The sequence below is a fragment of the Leucopleurus acutus genome (assembly GCF_964270905.1).
Source record: "Leucopleurus acutus genome assembly, chromosome: 18".
Classification (NCBI taxonomy): domain Eukaryota; kingdom Metazoa; phylum Chordata; class Mammalia; order Artiodactyla; family Delphinidae; genus Leucopleurus; species Leucopleurus acutus.
In genome coordinates, this window is record NC_139160.1 from 11705526 (window position 1) to 11725954 (window position 20429).

A 20429-nucleotide genomic window follows, 5' to 3' on the forward strand; every position below is an offset into this window, starting at 1 on the left:
CTGGATTCTGTAGTAATTGCACATCCCAGGATTTTGTTAAAATTGTGGGAACTCAATGTCACTGCAATTCTTAAAAACTGTTACATTTTTGTCACACAAGGAATATCCAATATGTCATTGTAGGAAAATTAGAAAAGACAGATAATTACAGAAAGAAAGGAATTAAACTCACCCATAATCTTGACACCTAAAAATAGCCACTGTTAACCTTTGGGCTATAAACTTCCAAGAGCTTTCTTTTTCTCCCTTTCCTGTTTTTCTTTTTTCACTGGACAATATATCCTGAATGTTTGCCCAAGTGAATAAGCGTATATTTACATCATGATTTTCAGTGGCTGCTGGATACTCCACTGTATAGATGCACCATAATAATAATAATCCCCCAAACTACTACCACTGCTGTTTATTGAGCCCTTGCCAGGCCTCCTGTTCAGGACTTCATGCTCAATATCCCATTTGATCTTCACAAAAATACCATTAAGTAATATTACTGCTATTTTGCAGATTAAAAAACTGAGGATCAGAGATGTTACGTAACTTGACAAATGTTACACAGCTAATAAGTGGCAGAGCCAGAACTTAAGCTCGGGCATGTCCAAGTCCATTATTCTAACCAGGATGTCCGCCTGCCTCCATATCATGTCATTATTTAAAAAATCAGTGCCCTGACGTAAGTTGTTTCTATATATATATATATATATATATATATATATATATTATTTTTTTTTTTTTTTTTCTTTCCATACCAAAACACACTGAGATGACCATCCCTATGTATGTATACGTATCTGACACTTTTTCTTTAGGTTACATTTTTAGAAGTAGAATTACTTGGTCACGGGGTGCACATTATTTAAGGCTTTAGTTACATATTATCAAACTACCTTTCAGAAAGGTTCCATCAAGTTAATCTTGCACTGATTCATATGAGATGATTGGTATCCTCATAAATTTGCCAACCCAGTATATCATCATTATTAATCTTTGCTAGTCCAGTAAGGCCACGTCATTTTAAAATGAAGTGAATGAACACACCATGGTAAAGCAATTATACTCCAATAAAGATGTTTAAAAAAAAAATGAAGTGAATGATACTACTCAAGTCCTAAATGACAGAAGAAATGGCTGCAGAGCAGACAGGTGCTGATCAATCCTGGGGACACACTACACTTTTACTTCCTGCCTTCTTCCCCGATGGAATCACAGATCTTTGGAGAAGAGCCCTCAGTGAATGCTTAGTACAGTAACCGGCATATTATTCTATTAAATCATGTTTGGGGAAAGCGTTCTTTTTCTTCTATTTTCCCTCAACTCTTAACCAAATTCAGAGAGAAGGAATTCTTTTTCCAAACACCTATGAAAAACGATCATTCTGTTTCTGTTTGGACAGTTTCAATGACTACAAGTGACCTGTAATAAAAGCCACTGACTTTTCAAACAGGTGGAATTGTTAGAAAGTTTTTCCTTATGTCAACCTCAAATCTGTCATTAATGTCTTCTCTTGAGTTTACTGCTCACATACACAGCACAAAAACGTTCTCCCATCTCGCATCTGGCAACCTTTGACGAGAGCCACTCCGCTCCACTTTCACCATCCCTTCTCTGGGCTGAACCCAGGCCCCTGACGGTGATGTGTTCGGGTCCCTCCCACCTGGTGTCACGTGGTATAAGCAGGGCAGGGACTCTCTTGACGGCGACACTCTTTCAGGGAAAGGAGTCTAAGGGCACGTTGGTATTTGTGGCAGTCATGTTACACTAAGACTCACAGTGAACTTATGGTCAGTGAATAGCCTTTAAACTGGGCCAAATTTTCCCATCACTGTTTTTCTGCAATGGTCCTTAAAACAGCTATACCAAAACCAACTTAGTCTACAGAGATTTATGTTGATCTCTTGTTAAATTTCATCTTACTGATCTGGGGCCTTTATGGAGCCAAAGATAGTTTTGGATCTCAAGTCTGTCATTTGATATATAGAATACATCTTCATCTCGGCCCACTGGCATGCTGACGAGGGCGGGGCTGGTGACAGACTCCTGTGAGACCTGCAGCTCCCTCCTCAGGGTGGTCCCCAATCCGTTCATCAACACTCTGGTGGCTCAAGTTCCTCATGCAGTGGACTGACTACAAATCTACTCAAATGTGTTTCTGTTTACAACCTCCAGCGCTCCATCTGTGGCACTGGCCTTATCTCCCAGTGTAGTTAGTGATCCTATCAGAAAATGGGTTTATTTGGGGATTAAGGGTCCTGGGATTAAGGCAGAAAGAAATCCATTATCTGGTGAGCTCCGTGTTGGCTTGAAGTGGAAACTAAGAAGAGCTGGAGCACAACCTATGGTCATCACTTGGGGGAAAACAAGATAATTTATTACTAGATTCAACCCATTTCATGAAAATGAGGGTCATTAGCTGCACATGCCATTTTGATGGGCAGCGAGGAACAGGCACAAACACCTCGACAGAGAGTCGCTAAAAGGAAATTTCTGACCAAGAGAAGCAGTAACCCTGAGAAACTGCTTTCTCCCAGACAGTATTAAGGAGTTTAGAAGCAAAACGTTTCTTGAACAGAAATTTTCATTATCTCAAGAAAATTACTGTGTTTATTTCTGGAATCTAATAAAAACTAGTGATGTCAGTTATTTGTTGCCATAAAGACTTTAATTTTCCTAAGAAGGAGGTATCTGCATATACATTTTAAAAAGACCCTCCCAGCTCCCTGCAAAAAAACAGGCTGCTACTGATGATTTTTGCTGCCAAGGGTACAAGCTTGCCATCTAGTGGTGACTCATGTAAACTGAAAGCAGTTGATCTCAGACAATTTTTGGGTTGTTGGTTTTTTTTTAAAGCAAAAGGTTCCTTTTTGTCATAAACTATCATGGCACTCGCACCCACCCACCCACACACAAAATGGTTCCATGCATAAGTGCAGCTGGGGAGGCACTGTAATCTCTCCCCCTACTCAGAGAGTTTTAGTCTGTGGCCAACGTAAGTCCTCAACGTAATAGACGAATTGAGAAATGACTAGGGCTTGTCACGGTGTGTCTGTCCTCTATTATGTGAAGTATCACCATTCACTCACTCTCTTATCTAATCCACCCTCTCATTCACCTGTCACTCATCCATACGATCACTGAGCACCAGGCCTGACGATTAAAGCAGAAAGAATCACGTAAAATCACTGGCATGATTAACTCATTTAAGAAAAAAACCCTTAGTCACAATGCAATAATAAAATTAGAAGAGCTATTCGTATTGGGTCAGTTCCCAGTTTTTGCCTAAAATGTAGCTGGAAACATCACTGTAAGTCAAATTTTCTCATTAAAATGCTTTGACTTGATCAAATACTCAGACTTGAATAAATCATCCATATGATTAATATAGATCCTTAAGGCCAAGCTACGATATTTGCATATTGTTCTATAAGAATTAAAAATAAAAAATGCTAGAAGTTCTGCATATGCAATGATGCTATATAAAATGAAATCTATAGCTGAAATGTCTACATTTATAAATAATTCTTTGCTACTTATAATAAACATTAAACACTTAATTAGCAAAAATTTATCAGCAGTCTAACAATTTAGGGGTTTTTCGAGGTCTCTTAATAAAACAGTAATGCAAAGTGTGCAGTAAGGCCTTTTTTATTTCTTTCAGTTTCCCGGTGGTTAGAAAATGGATTGAAACTCTCTGCATTAAATTCATTATAGCATTTTTCCAAAAATAGTCTCTAGCTCTACATTCTGCCACAAGATGGCAAATCCATGCCTGGGAAGATAGTAACATTTTAAAAGCAATGTCAAAAAAGATGAAAAATGATTGTTACAAGGTAACATTGTACTGTTAAACAGTTTTATTTTTAGGGATAATTTAATTTGCATTACAAATAAAAGGGGAATAAAAAAGAAGGGAACTAATAGTCCCATGGTATCTCTTTATCTTCATACAGTCCCCTTAAAGGAGGCTCAAAGAAGTTAAGTATCTTGTTCAAGGTCAGAAGACTAGACAATGGAAGAGTGAAGCCCTTGGTTTTGAACTTTTGTCCATCTGACTATAAATCCTGAGTATGTGATTTTGTGCTTCCCATGACAATTCTCTCTTATTTCCACATAAAGGTCAACAGAATATGATGTTAATAGAAGTCTCAAGTGCAATTAGTGATGTCATTCTAATTTTGTTAAAATTATTCTATTCTTCTACCTATTTTATCCTATAGTAGATTTATCCCTGCAAACATCACCAATCCTTACCACTCTCCTATAGAAAGAAATTACTATACTGGAGAAGCAGAATTACTTTAGTTTTTCATATATATATTTTAAACCTGCATTATGAATGACGGTAACAGTGCGTGCGTTTGTTTTTGTCTATATATATGTGCATATATACATTTTTCACATTCTTAAATTAGAAAAGAAAGGAAAAAGGGAGAGAACTTTTTTTCTTTTTGGGTAATTTAAACTAAAATATGTTCAAATGAGCACAGTACTTAAAAAGTATCCTGAAAATTGTCATTTTAATAAAAGCACACTGCTATGTAACCATTTATGGCATTTATAGAAACAGTGCTCTGGTGAAAAGCAGGTTGAACAATGGGTACACAAAACTGAACTGCAAAAGCGGGAAGGAAAATGAAACTTTAATTTTCAATCACTGAATTTTTGGAGCTTAGAGAAATTTTTAAACAAAGGCTCAGTTGTAAGTCCGTTCCCATGAGACAATCCTACATATGTCAGGACACAGGAAGAATGAGTGCAGACAAGGCACTATGCAGAAGAGAATGTTTAGGCTACTGTGGAGATGTGGAATTTGAGGGGCAATTAAGTCAGAACTCCATCATTTGACCTCAACCACCTTCATTAGCCAGTAGCTACAAGATTACTAACTTAATTGCAATTAACTAATTGCTTGTGTATTTATTTCTTGAATGCCTACTTTTCCTACCTGAATGCCCCTCTGTGAAGGCATATGCCTCTCTGTTCCCTGGCACAGTCCACGGCACAGAACAAGCACATAGAAAACCTCTCTCCCTAATTCACGGCTTTATGTAGTCTAGTGGTTAAAAGCTTGGGCTTTGGAGTAGGACATAGGCTGTGACCTTGGCCCTTCCATTTTAAGAGCTGTGATTACCTCGAGGGGGTCTTGACTTCTAGGCACCCCGTTTCCTCACCTGTGAAATGGGACAGTAATAGACCTTAGCCCGTATGGCTGTTGTGAGGATGGAATGAAATACCAAGAGTGAAGCCCTTAGCATGGGGTGAGCACAGGTGATCTCCACAGAAGCAGGTCTTAACAGCCTTTATTGGTGGTGGGAGTTGGGCTGTTCATCTGCCGTTAAACTTGAGCGTTCATTCAGCTCACGTGGGGAGCTGGCTGCAATGCAGATCTGCACCCTGTCACCAGTCACCAGATTCTGATTTGGTGGGGCTGCAGGGAAGCTCAGAAATTTACATTTTTAACAGGCATCTGGGAGTAATTCTGGTGCAGGGCGTCTTTGGACCACCGTTGGAGAAACACTGCTTTAGAAAGAGAATCCTCATTTCCCAGATTTCTGAAGAGATGGACAAACTAAGAGTCACAAAATACATGACTCTTGGGGTTGGATAATGAAAGTAAAAGAAGAACTAGCATCTCGGGTGGGGGTGAGAAACTGAATATATTTCATTAAAATTCCACCCTGAATAGCCAACAAAATTTATGATACTCCCACATTCACTAGTTATAGCTCCCCGATGCCCAGCCTCTGTCTCCTGAATTCTTTCAATACTGTCCCCTTAACAATGGGATTAGGAGAGCATCCTCCTTTCCTTGCATGGAGAACTCTCAGTGTTTCCCCAGAGATACAAAGTTCATGAAAAGCAAACCAAACGGGCCTAAAGGGAGGACAAGATGTCTCTGATCTTTAAATCTGTCTTCATCATGGTTATTTTTATGCTGAGGGGCTGGTGTCTTGAAAACTCACAATGATTTATTCTCTTAGCTCTGAGATCAGATTATTAGGATGTAAATTGGGAGATTAAGACAAAGTCTAAAAAGGCTTCCATCTTTTTTTTTTTTTTTTCCAAGTAGAAGCTTTCTAACACAAAGTGCTGTTGATAAATAATGTAAGTGTAAATACTCCTCATGACTGGCCTGGCCTGGCCCATGGTCTTAACCATAGCCCTAGACTTCTTGAGCTCTATTCCTGTCCCCCTGCCTTGGGTTTTTATTTGCTAATAAATTAAGTGCTCCTAACGGTACAATAACCCTGACAGATCAACTTAAAAGACTAGCTTCCAGCTAGTTACTGAAGGCCAGTTGGAAAACAACCTTTACAGTCATTTTTGATTTTAAGAAAATGGAAAAGAAAAAAAGAGAGAAATGCTCATATTCACTCATGAATGCTTGGAACTCAAGACATCCTGCAGTTGGAATCCCTCTTACCAGCAGATTCTCTGGTTTGATGTCACGGTGGACGATGTTGACGCTGTGCAGGTATTTGATGGCGCTGGCCAGGTTGTACAGCATCCCACTGGCGTCTCGCTCAGTGTATTTGTTAGTGGAAGTGATGGCATCGAAGAGGTCTCCTCCCTGAGACAGAACAGCAGGAGGAGAAGCACATTAACAGATGGTCCAATGGCGCTGCCTGGAGAGGCGCGTGACACGCTACAAAGGGAGTGAAGGATGCGTTCAGGGTCTCTGGGTTCCGAGGGCTTTTCCTGCCACCTCTCTCTCAAAGGCCCGGAGACCTTATAGTGATTTCTCTCCCCACTGTGAGAGCCAGTGACATTTCCTCCAGAGCTCAAAGGAAAGAGAGAGGATTCTCTGCCTTTAAACTCCCAGCCAGGGAGGGGAAGCGGAGCCAGGTCTCCAGGGCAGAGGCCTTGTGACACCTGGGAATCCTGGTGGCATGTGCTACCTGCCTCATGCCAACCGCCAGCAGAAGGTCAAACTCTTAATCCCAAATCTCCCAAAATAAGAAATAGGTAACACTGCAAACTGCACCCTTAACAAAATGCTCTGCTGCCTTGTGAAATTACCACCACACACACACACACACACACACACACACACACACACGCACACGCACGCACATACACATACATACACACACACACACACACACACACACACACACTTCTCTTCTTCTCTAGATTTAGGTCTCGTGGAGTGGGCGTAGTGTTTTCTTTTTCAATAATGTGCTTCTTTGTAAGAACAGAGAAAAGGACCAGAAACTGTCACTCCAAAGATGAAAGAGAAAGAGAGGGAGGAGGGTGGAGAAATTTCAAAGAAAGTTTTCTAGTACCATTATTCATCTGAACTTTTGTTTCCATTGTTCCTGGCTAATTTATCGTTATTTGGTGAAACAAAGATTTTAGGCTCCAATTTTAGATTCATTTATTTGAAATGCTTTCAGCGAAGTTGGGTCTGATTTACTGACAATGTGTGCATCCTTCTTGCACACGAGGTCCCAGGGAGCCGAGCCCAGTGGCTGACTGTGTTCATCTGTTACCTAATGGGCTAAGAGGTTTAATTTTTCTTTTTAAATAGCAAACGCAAAATAGAGCACTTGTAGGCTGACAATTTTCAAATCCTGACCTGGCCCTCTGTGACTCTGTATAATCTCTGCTCGGGGGAGGGAGGGGAGTGTCTCCCACTGACCCTTCAGCCGCAGCAGTTCCCAAGCTAAGCACATACATTTTGTTCCAAATGAACACTTTCCCTCTCAACATTCTGTCTCGCGCAAAGGCAAGGCTGCTATGTGCGGGTTTGCAGTTGTTTCCATACCACCTCGGGAGGTGGGGTTTTCATTGCGGTTCGCGTGAACAGCACGCCGGACTCTGTGTAGGGCCGTATGGGGTCACCCTGCCAAGCCTCCCCCATCGTCCTGGTTATCTAGGCTCCAGGCAGCCTGTAAACTCATTTCTTCTTCACCTTCTGCAAATCAGTCCACAGATCTTACCAGTCCTCCCTTTAAGGCGTGCCTCTGACACAGCCTTCTAGGCCGTCCCCCGGCTCCTTACGCAAAGCACTGTGTGCACGGACTGTCACCTTCCCACTCGACGTTTCTTTCTCTTGTCATGAAATCAGGGTTCCTTTCCCACGGCTCTCCCCGCTCTGCCCCCAACCTTCGTTCCAACTTGCTTAACCTCATCTCCTGCCTCTACCTAGACCAGTTACATTAATGCTCCAGGTAGGGTATGTCTTCCCTGGTCACCCAAACAGGTCACACTCCCTCCTCACTCCATACCCGTCCTCAGTAGAGCCGCTTCCTGCAGTGTCCCCTCTACTCCCTTTGTCTTTCTCACTCGTGATGATCCCTTAGCAACGGGCCCCAGGGCCACCCCGTCCACAGGCCTCCCTTCCTCTGAACACACAAGCACTGTGCATGTGTTTACGTCTGCAGCCAGAAGCCTGAAGTCCCGTTCTTGGTAATTATGGAATTTCACTCTTAAGAACTGTCACTTCACTGTTTTCTGGAACACAGGCCTCATTTATCCTACAGCTTCAGGCCCTCCTGGGCATCCTACTGGCCTCTCAGGGTTTGACAAGCACAGGCCAAGCGAAATTCCTCAGGGGGGATGTCGTGGGAGACTTTCAGGTCAAGCCTGGGGTTGGCCTTCACTTCTCGGGATGCTTTCAGACCTGGCCTCACGGTGGTTCTCGGTCAGACTAAACGTAAGGGTACGATACAGTGGCTCAACTGAGGAGTCCCAGCACCCAGAGAGAATTCACAAAGGCTGTTAATGGACAATGTTGGTAATTACCAAACTATATTTGGTCATTAAGTGCCAACATGAAAATCTTCTGAATAAATGAAATTGACCTTTGTTGGAATAAACGGTTAGCATTTTTATCTCCCTGACTCTCAAACGTGACAGTAACCTGTGTTACTACAAACAAAAAAGCCCTTACCCTCAGAGAAACAAATCTTAACTTGAAGTAGAAAAAGAAAAGGCTTCATCTATAAACATAAATAACCACTAAGTTAAAAAAGGCCAACAGAAGTAAAGCAAAGAAATTCTGAATAATGAAAGTTTACAGGCCCTAGAACGAACGTTCTTCTATATTGTAACAGATTAGTTGATTAAATGCTTGCCTGGTCTTAAATCTTTACAAAAGGAAACCCCATATTCCAGGGTGCTGATTCCCACCACCAGCTCAGCTGAGCGATTCTAAACAGGGTTCCTGGAGCCCTAGATGCTCACTGGCACACCGCTGATGGAGAAGATGACGTGACCAACTTATAGCACTTTACAACTAAAGTAGAAATTACTTATGCCTTCAGTTAGAGTAACATAATAGAAAAGGCTTGAGAAAACTACGACTTCATGAAAATGAAACATTCAATTTTTAAAAACCTCTAATTAAGAAATTTTCAAGTATGGAAGTAGAGGGAACAAGGGGGTTACCTCTCACCTAGACTCAACCATCGTCAACATTTGGCCATTCCCATATTCTATGATTGAGTAGAATAACAACTTAATTTTATGTGACAGGATGAGATTGTAACCTTCAGCGAAAGGTGGCAGACTCTTCACATTATTATTAAGATGGTGCTATTTTTCTATTATGGTCGTGTCTAAAAGTTCAAAGCCTGATCTTATAATAATGATACTTCTGGATGTAGTTCCTGGAAAAGTGAACGACTTCTACTACAACAACAACCACAACTGTATTGGCATCCAATACTTTCTGTGTCACAGAAGCTGGTGAAAGACATCCCTCTTACCCTCACAATAGCATTCCTAGCCATTTTTATTCCTAGCAATTATTATCCTCATTTTACACAGGACAGAACCGAGGTACAGAGAGGTATGCCTAAGATCAGGGAGCTATTTAGGTCAAGGCTGGGACTTGAACTTTTGAGTATATTCTAGTGCTAATACTCTTAACCATTATGCCAATGCACAGAAATAAGAGACTGGATGTTGGTGGGAGGAAATAAAGGAGAGCGCTCTATTGTATAGAAGAGTGGGGCGCCTTGTACAGGTTTATCTCTTTCTCCAAAATACACACCTTTACTAATTCCATGACAAGATACAGCTCAGTTGGTACATCCATCTCTTCGATCAGAAGAACGATATTGGGGTGCTTCACTCTTCTTAAAATAGACACCTCGTTCTGGATCATGTGCTCCTGTTCAAGGCAAAAGTTACCTTAATCAAGATACACATCAAAATACATGAGGAGCTGACTCGAAGGAACAAAACTATACTATTTGAAGATCAAGGGAGATGTATTTTGGGTAAAATATATGGAGTCTGTCTTAAATTCTGATGTTCACATAGCCTAGAATTGCCAAGAGATGCTGAAGGTCCTGAGAAGATGTTTGTAATTTCAGAACCTACCATGTTAAGTATAACTGCATATAGAAGGATGAAATGAAACTTAGATCACAAAAGTAATAGAAGAAGTAAGCAAAGCGGCAAACACAGAGAAAGAACAGAAATAACATCCAATCATTCCAACTAACTTTTATTCCAGGACTATTTATAGAATAAAGTTATATCCTAATACATATACAACATTCTGTTCCACAGCTCCTAGCGTAAATTTATGTTTATTCGGGAGCCCATCTTTGTGTTTCGTTCTGCCTCCAAAACACTGTATTTTCATAAGAATAAACCTTATACATACTTTGCCTCGACACTTGCTTTTCTTGATAATTTTCAGAGCATACTCCCTAGCAGTCGACCTGCAAAGAGAAAGTTTAAAAAAAATAAAATAAAAACAACTTCATTTCAGATCTGTTGCATCATCTTAAGGATTCATTTCTTACCGCATTGATCTTGCATTGTGGTGTAACTATTTTGTAAAAAACTCTCTTTTCCTTTTTTAAAAGAAATAAGTGAACTTTAAGGGGCTGACCAAGTATAAGGACAACGGACACGCTAGCATAGAAACATTCACAAGCTGCTAACACTGTCATACTTGTAATAAAATTGCTGCCATTGCTAGTCCCACGCATAAGTCCCCCTGCAAGGTGGCTGTGCTCTGCCCCTCCCTCTGAAGTGGTGTGGTCAGGATGTGAGTTTCTGCCCATCTTCTTCCCAGTCTCTCTTGAAGTTCTCTCTCCACGAAGTGAAGTGTAGCTGTGACAGTTTTCTGAATGGCTCTCACGGCCACACTGACAACTCTCAAGACGCAGTTCACACTCTTCAGACTTGAGTTGTCTGCACCCCTGTGTGTTCCACTGGAGAACTAGCGGATGAGGTGCTCAAGGAATATAGAAAGGGATGCAGCCATTAACTGAGCATCCCGTGACCTCCTGGGCCTTTCATCGCTGTCTCATTTGATAGAAGTGAAATGGAGGTGACGACGAAAATGAACTCGCTTTGCCAAAGCCTCACGGCAGCACTAAGGTCAGAACTTGGAGCTCTTGGGGTCTCTGCTTCGCATGCAGCCCCGCCAACATTGCCCCTCCTCCGCGGTGGGTGTGGGAAGGAGGGCTTAGTCACACTGCAGCTGTAAACAGCTTCCTCATTTGTGTCACCATTTCCCAGACACTGCAGTGCCAACCACGACAGGTCCACCGTCAAAGGACACGACGCATACTTCATAATCGTCAGAAACCACTACTCCACAAGCACTGCCATTTCATATCTGCTGGGGAAACCAAGAGAGTCTAGCTTTTCACCTACAGATAAAGGCCAATTTTAGGGGTCCAAATGAATACAATGGGAGTGAAGGTGATCAAAAACAAAATTTTTAAATAGGGTTTTAGAATTTTCAGTATGGAGAATTTCCTAGGTGTACATTATGGCAAGAGCAAGAAAGTGATGAGCCTCCAAACACATCATGAGGCCAGATATTAACAGTGTGTTTCAAGGGCATCTTAGAAACCACTCCTGTCATTTACTTCTAAAAATACTTCTTCCACTATACCTCCAGGACCTTCAGGGTCCTAGCCTGCGGAAAACCATAAACATTGACCAAGTTGTTATAATTGTACCTGAGGAATGAAACTAGATGGAAACAATCATTTTGAAGCTGATTTTCTCCACTAGAGAGCGCTGTGGTTCGGATGCGAGGAGGTTAAACCCCTCTGCCTCAGGGCGGCTCCACTGCCTGGGTGCAGGGTACCCAGCGCAACCCGAATTGCCTCAGCCTCGTGAAGAAATGGACTGAGAGCCCCAAGTATGCCTCTGTTGATTCTTCAGGCCCCCGTGTGGGCAGAGAACATGATGGAGGAAGGCTGAGTCAGCCTTGGCTAAATGCAGGGCTTGGGGTGCTAGACGACCCCACATAAACGCCAGACCTTCAGCAAGGCTGTGGGTGTACTATGGGATGGGGGTGGAGGAAAAGCACTTCAGTCAGAGGGCCAACAAAATACTTCCCATTAGAAGTTTAAAATGTACGCGCAAACAGATAAATGAGAACGTGAAATTACTCATCTACGAGGGGAATCCTCGCATCACAGAAGGAGCACAGGGTCCCTTCCAGTAACTCTTCTTAAGAGGCTTCTGAAGGGTCTGTTTGCAAATTTGAAAATATTTAATCAAGAGGAAAACTAAAAGCTGAAGTGTTTCTGGATTCCGCTTTTCATGAATCACTAAAAATGATGACAAAGCAAATCTAAGACTGGAATACATGAGGAATTTCCTATCTAGTTTAAGATGTTTCATTTGATGGCAAGGAATCTGGACTCTTGGTCTGACAGCTTTGATAAAAGCCAGCAGTCCCAGGCAGGTACAGAGAGCTAGAATGAAGCCGACACTTGGACTCAGTGCCTCCACAAAGGGGATGGATGTGGGATGGTGCTGGTCAGAAGATCCAGGAATTTCTTGGCTTTGTCCTCTCCATGGCTACCAATTGATCCTCTGTTTCCCTAGAATGAGTAACACTTCAGCCTTGCTACACTCAAAGCGAAGAGCTGGTGTGGGACCCGGGAAGGCTGAAAATCCTCCTCTACAGCCGGATAGACAAGGAACAGAATCCCCAGGGAACAAGAGGGTGTATTGGCTTCCAGGACACCAAACAATCAGGTTAGATGCTAAGCCTACAGCTGAGGGGAAAATGCAAGCAAACCTGCGTTGCAGTGGCCCTAGAGCTTACTAGGAAAAAGGACCTTGTGGGTTGACTACCCAGAACCTTACAAAATAGGATTAAACACTCAATTAGATTTACCCATATTTTATACCAGACAGTGAGCCCTGAGGAGGACCACCAAAATCAATACTGAAAGGTTTCTTTCTGGATTCCTTGAGGACAGAACTATAAAGTCACAATAAAATCTTTAATTACTAGAAGTGCATGTTTATAGGAAAGTAGCTGAATCTGGAAAATGAGACTAAAAACAGGTGCTAGGACTAAATGTACACCATAAGAATAAAAACTTCACTGCTTGCTTTAAGTTGGTAATTGAAAACATTTGGCAAGAAATAAAACCTCAAATAAAATACCTGCCTTCCTCCGTACCCTAAACTCTGAGGACCACTGCCCGCAGGTAATCATTCAGCAAGCAGTCATGAGCATGGTTCTTTGGTGGCTACAGAGGTGATGGAGACCTGGTCTTTGACCTCAAGGAGTCTACAGTTCCGTGTGTCGAGAAGGAGAGAAGACACCTGGATTGCTGTGGAGCGTCCAGGCCATTTGCTTGTATGCTCCTGAAATTACATTCTTGACCTTTCATGAAATTACAGAAACCTCGAATGCCGCAGCCAAAGCGGCAACAGCAGAACAAGCTTTGTTTTCCCCCTTGTCTACAGGAACTCAATTTGTAAAGTCACTTTCCTATTAAGTTTGACCCAAGGCTAGAGCTCGAACTACTAGGGAGAAATGTCTGAATTTTACAAACTTGGACTAAATCTACTTTTTCAGGTTTGTACTAAAAATGGTTTGGAGAAAGCTGAATGTTTAACTGAATGATTCTCAGCCCTGGGGCAGTCTTCCTCTCATCCTTGCCCTCAGCCCTGGAGGGCAGCAGAATGTTTGTGAAAAGGGTGCTCTGGACCAACGGGCTTTTGGTTGTTTGCTCTGTTTTGAAGATTTTTATCAAGATCATGTGGAAGAGGAAATGTGGCTTCCCAGGCATTCCTCTGACGTGGCACTTACTGAATTTCAAGGCAGTCCTTTGCTTACGCGTCAGGTTCTCAAGCAAAGGGGTCCCGTCTTGACTCTCTTTGTAGCCCTGGAGATGGCCCAGCATAGGCCTGAACTAGCAGGGGCTCCAAACATGTTGGTGGATTTGTGAAAACTCCAGAGGCTGGTGGCAGTTAGGACAGTGACAGAAAGACCCTCTCCCCCAGGAAAGAGGGGTTGGTAAACAGCACCCTTTGTTTACCAATTAATCATAATAAGGCTAAATCTCAGGGCTTCCCTGGTGGCGCAGTGGTTGAGAGTCCGCCTGCCGACACAGGGGACACGGGTTCGTGCCCCGGTCCGGGAAGATCCCACATGCCGCGAAGCGGCTGGGCCCGTGAGCCATGGCCGCTGAGCCTGCGCGTTCGGAGCCTGTGCTCCGCAACGGAAGAGGCCGCAACAGTGAGAGGCCCGCGTACCGAAAAAAAAAAAAAAAAGGCTAAATCTCAGCCTCCTCTGTAAAGCAGAAAACTGAGGCATCCCAGTGTCTTGTCAAACATCTTCAGAGTAGAGTTTTATTTTGAATTTGAACTTGGGCCCTATGGCTATCAGGTGCCAGAGCATCTTTAGGAAGGAAAGAGGAAAGAACGCTGTCAGGTAGCTGAGAGATACTTAAAGTTCTTCATGCTGATTCATCCTCCAAATCCCACTTCAGAAGGAAATGCTTTCCAACTATAGGTAACCGGTTCTTGAAAATTCCGAAGATTGTCTAGGTGGATGCAACCCATGTTGCTGACGCTGAAGTCTTAGCTCGTTCGGGTGGGTTTGGGCCTGCCTACCTTCATTGCCAGCGCTTTCGTTGTGTAGTTCTTTGGGTTTACAGGTGGAGGAGAGCAAGAGGGAATCACGAGCAGCTAGAATTTTAATCCAGTTCTGATGCCTCCGGTGCCAAAACGTGCAAGCAGTGCAGGGGGGGAGGAGGGCCAGGAGCCACCTGCGACACTGTCCCCACTCACGACCGCATTGCCGGTACCCGTGGCTTGAATGGTAATTAGTCCACACAGAGCCAGGAAGCCAGGGATGAAGGGCATGTCATTGTGAGCCCCCTACCCGTGCTCGGATCTCTCCTTAGTGCTTTTCAGCTTCTTGAGTTTTCTTTGGGGCTTCGAAAGGCTCCGCAAGACAGCTTCAAATGTCCACCGACATCCTTTAGCATGTCCTCGGGGCTCCTGAGGCCACTCGAGACTGTTACGGGGAGATAGGCAGAAATCGAAGCAGACCTGGCATCCCCTACGATGGGATGTGCTGGCACGGGACCAGGGGAGGGACGGCCTCTGCAGCAACGTTACTGCATCCATTATTGCAGGAAAACCTTCCCTGTGACAGCATATTATTAACGGAGGAGAGGCGTCCTTGCTCTTTTTAATACATATTCCTCCTTTAAAATATGACAGAATGTACCCCCTCAAGCAATGTGTGCCATTCAAAACATTCTTAGTTCCCTTTTATTTTCCTGGACCTCTGGAAAATATTAAAAGATTGTTTCGTGATACCTCTGGGGAGAGAGGGCAGATGCCATATGTCCTTGTTCCGCGGGAGCGGAATACTAACACTTTTGGGGGGCAATCTGGCGTTTAGACTCTGACGATTCGTATGAGACCCAAGATGTGAACTCATGCAAAACGCACACAATGCAAACCAGAAAGAAAGAAATGAATTCAGGATGGAGAAATGATAAATTTCTATCATGGGAAGACCAGGACTGTGGGACTGAGATGCTATCGTGATCCGAGGACGAGCACATGGCCACCACTCCAGACTCAACAGATGACGCACCCTGGCAAGGCACCAGGCGCCACGGGGGAAGGGCACGGGGATCTGCCAGACACGGGGTTTTCTGCTGCAGAGGAAATTAAGTTTAAAAGGGCTGGGCTTGCTATCAGTAAAAGTATCAATGAAATATAAAATTATATAACCGCACACACGCTTCCACCCATTACTCTGGGGATGGCTTTCCCGACTTAACTTCCGTCTTCTTTGTACAGGGACAAACGTGTTGTGTGTGACTTTGGCTCAGCGAAGCCACTTTCTTACGGAAGACCCCTGGTCCGAGGCAGGAGGCACTGGTGCAGAGTGGTCCAAAGGCGTGGGTTTTGGAGCTGAACTTGAATCCTTGCCTTGCTAAGTACTTACTAGCTGAGTACTTAACTTACTTGGGCATCTAGCTTCTCCAGGCGTTCTTTATATGAGATGGAAACAGTTTGGGATTATATATAATAATCCCATAACTATGGGATTATTATGATAATTAAATGAAGTATCGTAAGTTAAGGGCCTTGTATGTAGTTTATGCTCAGTCAACAGTGGCTGCTCCTGTTTGAGGAGGTGTGAGGCCCAGGAAAGTCACGGGAAAATTTCTGTATTTCGCAGTCATGCAACAGATGGTCAAACTTCATGGTGGGAGTGGGGGAATGAGGGGGAGGGGAAAGCGGGGCAGCAGGATTAGCAAAGGGCATTTTCAAGCTGCCTGTCACTCATGCCCGTCCCCGACACACAGCGGCTGCTCTAGGGGTCGCTGTCACCATCCTCAGGAATGACTTGGCTCAGCTGCTATGCTGAGTGGGGCAAAGTCTGAGACCCACTGCTCCAGAGGAGCCTAAGGAGGGCGCCACTACCTTAGTCGGGCAAAGGGTGAAGGGAAGCAAATCAGTGGCCACTGGCCAAACTCAGGACCCTCACAGTGTCTGAGGCCCTGGGCAGACGTCCAGCTCTAATGTGGCATGGATCTTCATTTCTAAGTCAACGGACTTGGAGAAAAATAAGTTCTGGGTCTTGCAGACAGAGCCTCTAGTCTGAGACATCCTCTCTGAGTGGAGGTGGAGATTAAAGCATTCTTTCCACACAGTGTTGAGAACTCAGGCAGCGCACAGGGCCCTCTCCCAGGGAGTAGGCGGAAGGGGAGCAGAGAAGAGCAGTGGGGAAGGTGCTCACCCCAGGCCAGCCCCCAGGGAGCCAGCGGACACACTCCCTGAAGGAACCAGGTGGGAGCCCCCGCCTTTCCAGTACTCTGCTCAGCAGCCCTGAGAGGAAGTTGCTGGCTGACCAGGTCCCCCGTAAGAAACGAACTCCAAATCTCACGCTGGGCTTAGGGTTTGAGGCGGTCTTGATCTGGGCTATGACTATTACTTGTCACTTCTCCAACCAGTAGCCCCAGCTACTGTCCTTGATTAGGTATCAAGGTCCCAGGGGTAAACCTTTCACTCCAAGTCCTTCCCTTTGGCCCATAAGAGTGCCTAGTTCATTCATTTTAAAACATTTCAATGTATTAAATGCTGTTTTTGTCAGGATCAGAACAGATACATTTTGAAGTTTTTTGAAGTTACTGTATTTAATTTTATGAAAGTTATATGTTAGAGATATACACCCCATATAAGAATGTTCTGACCTTTACAAAATGTCTCAAAACAGTGCCGAAAAAACTATTCAAAATTCTTTTTGTTTGTTTGTTTGTTTGAACAAAATAAAAGGACTTACCTGAAAGCTCTGGCAAAGTTTTGCTGAGTACATTAAAAAGAAAAATCAAAGTCCTTAATTTATAGATTGTCCCCAGGAATCACTACATTTTTCAAATCTGTTGTTAGATGGGCTTTTCTTTCTTTTAAATATTTTTTACATCTGGAGTTGAGACACTAACCTATTCCATATGTGCCACAGACCGCAAATAAAGACGCTGTCTTGGAAAACATAACGCCAAGTGCTTCCTTTAAAGCTCAATGCAAATGATATCCTTCTCACCTTTCTACACATTCCTTGACAACAGCAAAATTTCCATCTCCTATTGTCCTTCCGACTTTATATCGTTCTGTTATTGTGGCTGGAATCTGGAAGCCTTCCTCCAGCACTTCTGAAAGAATCATTAGTACGTTTTTATTGGTAGAAAAGGGAACACAGATGTTGCACAAAAGAGACGTTTAGAAGTATCATCTAATAGACTGGAACTGATTCAGCGTCAATATGTCATTTTCTGTATAGGGAGGCCAGTCCCCGACTCCCACCTCCTTGCCGACATTGCATCATCAACCGTTATTACTAAGATGAATGATAAACTAAAAGGAAACGTAAAATGTATGGGGTCCACTGCCACCTAAGTAAATGCAACTTATGCTTTCTGCCGCAGTGGGGATTCTGAGGAGGAAGTTTCACTTTTCATTTCATGCCAATTTGATCAATAGCGTTTACTGCGTACCCATGGTGTCCAGGAAAAGTGACATTCCTAGGTAGGGAGGAAGATGCGGTTCGTAAGGGACTCTGGGCCGCTTGACATTGTACAAGCATGAGAAATGCCTGCTGTTTGGACACTTAGCTTTACTACATCCTGAAATAGAGATCTCCGTAAAATTCCTTATGAACTAAGCACTGATTGCTACCCCTCCCCAGTATCAATGAGCAGATTTTAGACAAATTTCTCACTGGATGTTGAGTTAAAACTGCAATATCTATTATGTCTGTGAACAGAACAGTTTTGTAGTTTCAACTATGTTAGTGCCACTAACACAACGCATTTTCCCCCTTAAAATGCATTTTGAAATATTTTACAAATGCCTAATAATGCTTTAAATATCTAAGGCCATAAAACTAAATAAGCCACACTTAGGTCACATAAATATAGTGGATAACCTTTAACATCTTAGGGGTATAAAAAGGCTTTTATAGCTGGGCTCTAAAATTTACATGCTTTAAAGTTATAAATCCTGGCTTCCCCTCAGGCAACCAGAATACAAAATGTGATGGAAGTCTAGTGTGCTTTCTAAATGTGCTCCTTTCCTGACCTTTAATCATAAACTGAGACTAAACAATTCTTCTCAAAATAAAATTAAAACCGTAGGTGGCAAATGGGCTTTCTTGGTGATTTCCGTGTTCTCATTGAGTTTAGTCTGCAGGGTTGGGGAACGGGAAATGGAAACTCACAATCAGCAGATATCTGCTTTAGGACCCTTACTTATTCTGGTTTTGTGATCATGTCCAGTCTGCACCACTCTGGATTCTAGAGTGGAGGAAATTTCTGGAAAGCGTGTACAAATGTAGGACATTTTCTGCCACTGCTTTTGTCCTCGGCATTTCTGCAACCTCTTCACCTCTTTACAGGTGACATTTTACGTTTAACCCACTAGAAGCTATCTCAGTGGTCTCCGGAATAAAGCGAGACCTGGGGACTTACCTCCACTCCCCCCCACCCCCTCCATCTCACCCCAAAGAAGCCACAGTTTTGCCTCCGTTTGAAGGATTCAGACTGGGGATTTTTGTCTAGCCCATGGTTATTACAGAAAATGGTCGGAGAAGTTTCAAATCCACTGCAGAGCACCCGGATTTACAAAATATCTCTCGGATGACGCGGTCTTAAGGCTCTTTACTACACGGATAGTAAAAGTAACCATCCTTAGCTGTCAGCGGCAACCCTGGCTTCAGATGGGAAATGCAGGGAGGGACTTCCATCCTTCCTTCCACTGGGCACCCATCCGGAGCACATGGCTTGGGATTTTTTTCCTGACTATTGAAAAAAATGTATCTTTTAGGCTTTTGGCTAAGAAGAGTTAGCCAAAAAGGCTCCGTCAAGGACCATTTCATTTCATTAGGTAAATAAAACACATTGGAACAAAAGAGGCTTCTGAATTTCATACTTCTGGAAATACCAAAAAAGTCTGATATTGCATGGTAGTCAAGAAATAATCCTTGGGTAAGTCAGGTATCTCACGTAACATAATAAAAATGTTTCCCCCTAATGGTACTTTATTGGAAAATTAAATCATATTACTTAAAACAAATAAGGGGTGCTGATTCTGTAACAGTGGCTTGATCATATCAGTTTTATACTTTAGTTTCGAAATACTTTCTCATAATTGATTTGAGCCTGATAATAACCCCCAGGGAGGAAACAGGCATATATTACAATCTCCATTTCGTAGAAGAAAAACTGAGATGTGGAGAGCCGAAGAGGCTTATCTAAAACAATCCAGGAGTTAGCAACAAAGTCTATTCTGGAATCCACATCACCTCACCACTTTCTGAAGGGAATTCACTTAAGGTCCAAAGAATATTTTTGCAATTGCCATCAATTCATTCTTTCTGTGAAGCCAGATTTTCACATGTTGACTTCACTTAAGTTAGAGTGCCTCTGCAGGGCTATCACAGTCAAGCAAGAGTCAAGATGTAGGGGCTTCCCTGGTGGCGCAGTGGTTGAGAGTCCGCCTGCCGATGCAGGGGACACGGGTTCGTGCCCCAGTCCGGGAGGATCCCACGTGCCGCGGAGCGGCTGGGCCCGTGAGCCATGGCCGCTGAGCCTGCGCGTCCGGAGCCTGTGCTCCTCAACGGGAGAGGCCACAGCAGTGAGAGGCCCGTGTACCGCAAAAAAAAAAAAAAAAAAACAAAAAGT

General features: G+C 43.3%; 1 protein-coding gene across 6 annotated transcripts in view; it reads right to left on the minus strand.

The window, feature by feature from the left end:
- The window catches only part of DCLK1 (doublecortin like kinase 1), a gene marked incomplete at both ends in the record, with an annotated part of 324629 nt that overhangs the window by 38060 nt on the left and 266140 nt on the right, over positions 1–20429 (minus strand). For 5 of the 6 annotated variants that reach the window (XM_082859399.1, XM_082859401.1, XM_082859404.1 and 2 more), the window contains 4 exons: positions 6419–6565; positions 9995–10114; positions 10616–10673; positions 17795–17903. In XM_082859399.1, coding sequence (XP_082715525.1) covers positions 6419–6565; positions 9995–10114; positions 10616–10673; positions 17795–17903 — 434 coding nt within the window. The remainder of the gene's footprint in view (positions 1–6418; positions 6566–9994; positions 10115–10615; positions 10674–17794; positions 17904–20429) is intronic. The other variant, XM_082859405.1, reaches the window with a different exon arrangement.